The sequence below is a fragment of the Humulus lupulus genome, chromosome 9, assembly GCF_963169125.1.
Source record: "Humulus lupulus chromosome 9, drHumLupu1.1, whole genome shotgun sequence".
Classification (NCBI taxonomy): domain Eukaryota; kingdom Viridiplantae; phylum Streptophyta; class Magnoliopsida; order Rosales; family Cannabaceae; genus Humulus; species Humulus lupulus.
The window spans coordinates 158,677,855-158,682,818 of record NC_084801.1 but is presented as its reverse complement, the minus strand read 5'-3'; the positions used below and the strand labels follow the sequence as shown (position 1 = coordinate 158,682,818).

The 4,964-nt window shown below is 39.6% G+C and overlaps 1 protein-coding gene across 1 annotated transcript; it reads right to left on the bottom strand.

The window, feature by feature from the left end:
- Positions 1-237: 237 nt before the first annotated feature.
- On the bottom strand, positions 238-4,494 carry LOC133800224 (uncharacterized). The gene is made up of 4 exons (XM_062238179.1): positions 3,760-4,494; positions 870-928; positions 537-733; positions 238-389 (listed from the first exon to the last, which is right to left on the bottom strand). Exons 1-4 carry the CDS (start codon positions 4,492-4,494, stop codon positions 238-240), a joined length of 1,143 nt encoding a protein of 380 aa, XP_062094163.1.
- Between the last annotated feature and the right edge of the window lie 470 nt (positions 4,495-4,964).

Below are 4,964 nucleotides of genomic sequence, written 5' to 3'. Positions count from 1 at the left end.
GATATGAACCTGAAACTGTAATGGTAACTGCGGTCTTCCTCTTCTGGTCACTAGGGCCTCCGCCCCTACTAGCTCAAATAAAGGGAGGTTCCACCCTCCTGGTGTCCCTTCTGGTCGCGTTCTTACACCAGATCTTGTTCTCAACGCTCTCAGTAGTAAAGGCCTTCTCCACTACCTGAGCACAAGTCGTCACTCCAGGTAGTGAAGTAATTTTAACATCCTGGGCTATCAAAACATTTAGCCCTTGAACAAATCTTCCTTTCTTATCACATCAGTTGGAACCATGTCTGCAGCGAACTTGGCCAACCTATCAAATTTCAAAGCGTACTCTATAATAGTCATTGTGCCCTGCACCAGATTACTGAACTCATTAGCCTTTGCAGTTCTGACTGAATCGTTATAATACTTCTAAATGAACAATTCTCTGAACTCCTCCCATTTCAGGGTTTTTACATATCTGGTCTAGGATACCACTTCCCACTGGATTCGGGCGTCCTCTCAAAACTTGAATGTGGCACATGCCACTATGTCATTACCTGCCACCCCCATAAAGTCCAGGATGGAGGTAGTCATACCCATCCACTGCTCAAATCGCAGCGGATCTGGCCCTCCCTCGAAGGTAGAAGGGTGTTGTTTCCTGAAGCACTCATAGAGAGGCTCCCACATGTTTTCAGCCCTTGTTGTTGCTGCAATACTAGTGCCACAACAGGTGGCACAACTGGTGCAACGTTCCCTGCTATAACCAGCTACTGTCTCAATAGGAGGATTTCTTCTTCCTCCCCCTATATCTTAGCTTGCATATCAGCAAGCACCTGTTGCCAGTTCTCAAGAGCTAGCGGAGGGTTCTGACCCTGGTCGTTGTCTCTTACCTGAGTTCCAGCACCGACTGGTTCATTTGATTTCTTTGGAAGCATACTTCAAAGCATATCTGCAATCAATGACTCGACACATTAAGCAACAATAACGATGCCTAGCACCACCCCACAGTCCAAGACCAAACATTTAAGCATACATATGAAATAACAGTGCTAATAAGCAGTCCAATAGCTTTCACATACAACAGTCATGCTAATAAGCAAGCTAGTTCATATTCATGATCAATCACAGTGCTTATAAGCACATTCTTAAATATTCATAACAGTAATAGTGCTAATAAGTGCATCCCTTATCATCCACATAATAGTCAAGGGCCAGGCCCTATTAGTATAACTCATGCTTCTTAATCAAGCATGAAAATAATACATTCATATATCAAATAGGCAGGTAAACACAAATTAACATAAATAGTTACCGAACCCTGAGTCGAGCTTGTCTTTAGCGGCGAGTGCACATGCCCAGCCAATCTTCAGGAACTTTTAAACCTAAACCACTCCAATACCAAGTTGTAATGTCCTCCTAATCCAGGACCATTAAACTGTGTAATTTAATTAGTGCTTAACTCACTAAATGAGTCATTTTGACTTAAACCATGTAATTAAAACAAACCACAGGTTTAGGTACTAAAAAATTTGGTTAAAAGTCAACCATTTCATTAAAATACTTTTACTTCAATACATGGGATCCCATCATAGTTTAAAATGGTTACAACCCAAAAATGTATACAAAAGCCGATGTAGGCGGTAAAATCAGGGTCCAAATCTAGTTCTAACTGATAACCTCAGCTGTGGCGAACGAGCAGGCCACATATGTACACTCTACCCCTGAAGCTCTCCAACTGATGGTTGGTCCAGCTTTTCCTTTCCTTTACATGCACCATTTAGCACACGTGAGTCAAGGCTCAACAAGAAAACGTAATCATGCTTATAAGAATTACATTATCATATCACTGATTCATAATTAGCATGCCTGGCAGTAATAGCCCTACTCATGCATGCAATCAATCCAGGTGAGTGACTATAGAATCACACTAGGGCCTATTGCCTAATTCCTCACATAAGCAGCCTTAAAGCTGGCCAAGCGGGTTTGATGCTTAACATTTCACATGGCCTTAGGGTCGTTCAAGCGTAAATCTTACTTCCTGATTAATCCAACAACATTGGTTGGTGCCTAGCATGCTATCGCCGCTCTCGATTGATAAGTCGAGTCTTCTAACTTTCGACTGATAAGTCGAGTATTTTAACCTTCGACTGATAAGTCGAGTCTTTTAACCTACGATTGATAAGTTGAGTATTTTAACCTTCGACTGATAAGTCGAGTCTTTTATAACAGGAATGTCCTTGCCTATTAAGCCAAGCTTTTCATCAGATGACACAGATGAATCCTCGAATTATAAGTCGAGCTTCCCAATCAGATAACCAGATAAGCAGTTATTTCTTAACATAGGTAAACACAACACAATTAACATGTTTCATTAAACATTCCCATCATAATAATAATCATGTACTATAACCGAGCCAAGCCCTTAACATAGACCGGGTGTAGTAGTAAATAGTGTTTGATGACCCCCGAGTACGATCATTTCCTCCTAAGCCTAACAGTTCACCCTCTGTTAAACGTGTTTCCTTAGCTGATTCCTAAACTTCCATAGCTTCCAACTTTCCCTTAATCCTCTTAAAACTCAAGAGTTCTCAAAGAAACTCACTTGGAGAGATAGAGTGAACGAGAGAGAGAGAGAGAGAGATGTTGCGCTGTTTCCCCCTGATTCCTGAGGTAATAACTTCAGTTGTATTCTAAACTAAGGGTCAAAAAGACCAAAATGCCCTCAAGGCAACTCTCTCCTCTCAACGCCCCTCTAGGGCAAAAACGTCATTTACACTCCCGTCTCACATAATACTTGAAATTCCCAGTTAATTATGCTAAACTCATAATATTACTAACTCTCCCAAAATATGACTCATACTCTCGTGAGTCCCGGTAACTCACTGAGTTACCAAAATACCCCTTGGCTCACCCCGAGCCGGGTATAAATTCCCCGTTGTGACTAAACCGCTGTCTTGCTCGAAAGGACCGACTCCTGCCGAATATCTCAATATATCAACATAATAATGTGGTCTCACTCACATATTATCATATAATTACAATTAGACCCTCAATGGGTCAAAATTACAAATATGCCTAGTTAAATAAAGCGAGCATGTTTCAAACATTTAATACACTTAAACATGCATAAGCAGCTATATAATAATATAACCCATGCAATTCACATAATCACATAAATATCCAATTAATTCACATAATATAACAATATTTCCCTCCCAGGCCCCTAATCAAGGCACTAAGCCTTATTAGAATTTTGGGACGTTACAATTCTAGTGAGCATCGTAAGTGGGGTTGCAATTTTGGAAAATCCTTCTATGAACCATCGATAATATCCAGCTAAGCTCAGAAAACTTCTTACTTCAGTTGCATTCCTTGGCTGGGACCATCCTTTTACTACTTCCACCTTAGCTGGATCAACCAAAATCCCACTTTTTGACACAACATGTCCCAAAAAGATGATTTTATCAATCCAAAATTCACACTTCTTGAATTTGGCATATAATTGTTTCTTTTTTAGAGTTTCCAGTGTCCATCTTAGATGCTCCTCTTGTTCTTTTTTTGACTTTGAGTATATAAGGATATGGTCGATAAAAACAACGACAAATTTATCCAAGAAGTCCTTAAATACTGTATTCATGAGATCCATGAAAGCTGGAGGAGCATTAGTTAGTCCAAATGGCATCACCAGGAATTTCTAATGTCCATAATGAGTTTGAAACTTCATTTTAGGAATATCTTGAGCTGGTGGTATCCCGAACGAAGGTCTATATTTAAAAATACCGCCACTCCTTGTAGTTGGTAGAATAAATCATTGATCCAGGGTAGTGGGTACTTATTTTTAACTGTCACTTTGTCGAGCTCTCTGTAATCAATGCACATTATCATTGTGCTATCATTCTTCTTCACAAATAGTACTGGATATCCCCATGGTAAATGGATGGGTCTTATAAACTTCTTGTCCAAAAGTTCCTCCAATTGAGTCTTTAGCTCCTTCAGTTTAGGAGGTGCCATGCGGTAAGGGGCCTTTGAAATCGAAGTTGTACCAAGTAACAACTCGATCTCAAACTCAATTTCACGATCGAGAGGAATTCTAGGATGATCTTCTAGAAATACTTCCATAAATTCGCGTACAATATGAACGTCCTCAGGTCTCGCAAGCTTCTCTTTCGATACATCACAAATCATTGCTAGAAATCCAGTGCATCCATTTACTAATAATTTCCTTGCTTTCGCTAGAGAAATCATTGGTGAAGGGGTTTGTTTCACTTTCCCTTGAAAATGAAATTCATCTTCTCCTACCGGTGCAAAAATGACTTCTTTCTTACTACAATCGAATCTAGTGTTATACATTGTTAGGAAATCCATTCCGAAAATGACGTCATAGTCCTTAATTTCGATAATGATCAGGTTAACATATAGTTCCCTGTTATTGACTGTAATTAGTATAGTCTTATACCAATGCGTTGAGTATAGCACTTCCCCGAAGGGCAGTGCTACACTAAAAATTATATCCATCTTTATAGGTAATCCATTCATTCTACCAAAAAATGCACTGATGTGAATGAGTGTGTAGCTCCAAAATCAACTAATACTGATGCATGGGTGTTATTGATAAGGAGCTAACCTGAGATTACTGTGGATGGACTTACTTCCACTTCTTCTCAATTCAAGGAAAAGACTCTTCCATTTGTTTTCTTTTGTTCTCCTCTCGTATAGTGTTCATTATAGTTGGAACATTCCTTTGCAAAATGTCTCGACTTTCCACAGATGTAACAAGTGTTAGTCCCAACCCGACATTCACCAAGATGAAATTTGTTACATTTTGAGCATTGAGGAAATCTTGGCTTTTCTTAGGGCTGACCATTTCCTCTTTTGTGGATGTTGTTAGAACTACATTGGTTAGGCCGCTTCCTGTCACCATTCTTCTAACTTGGACCACCTTAAACGAAATGGTTATTTTGTAAATTTTGAATGTTCCTTGTGCC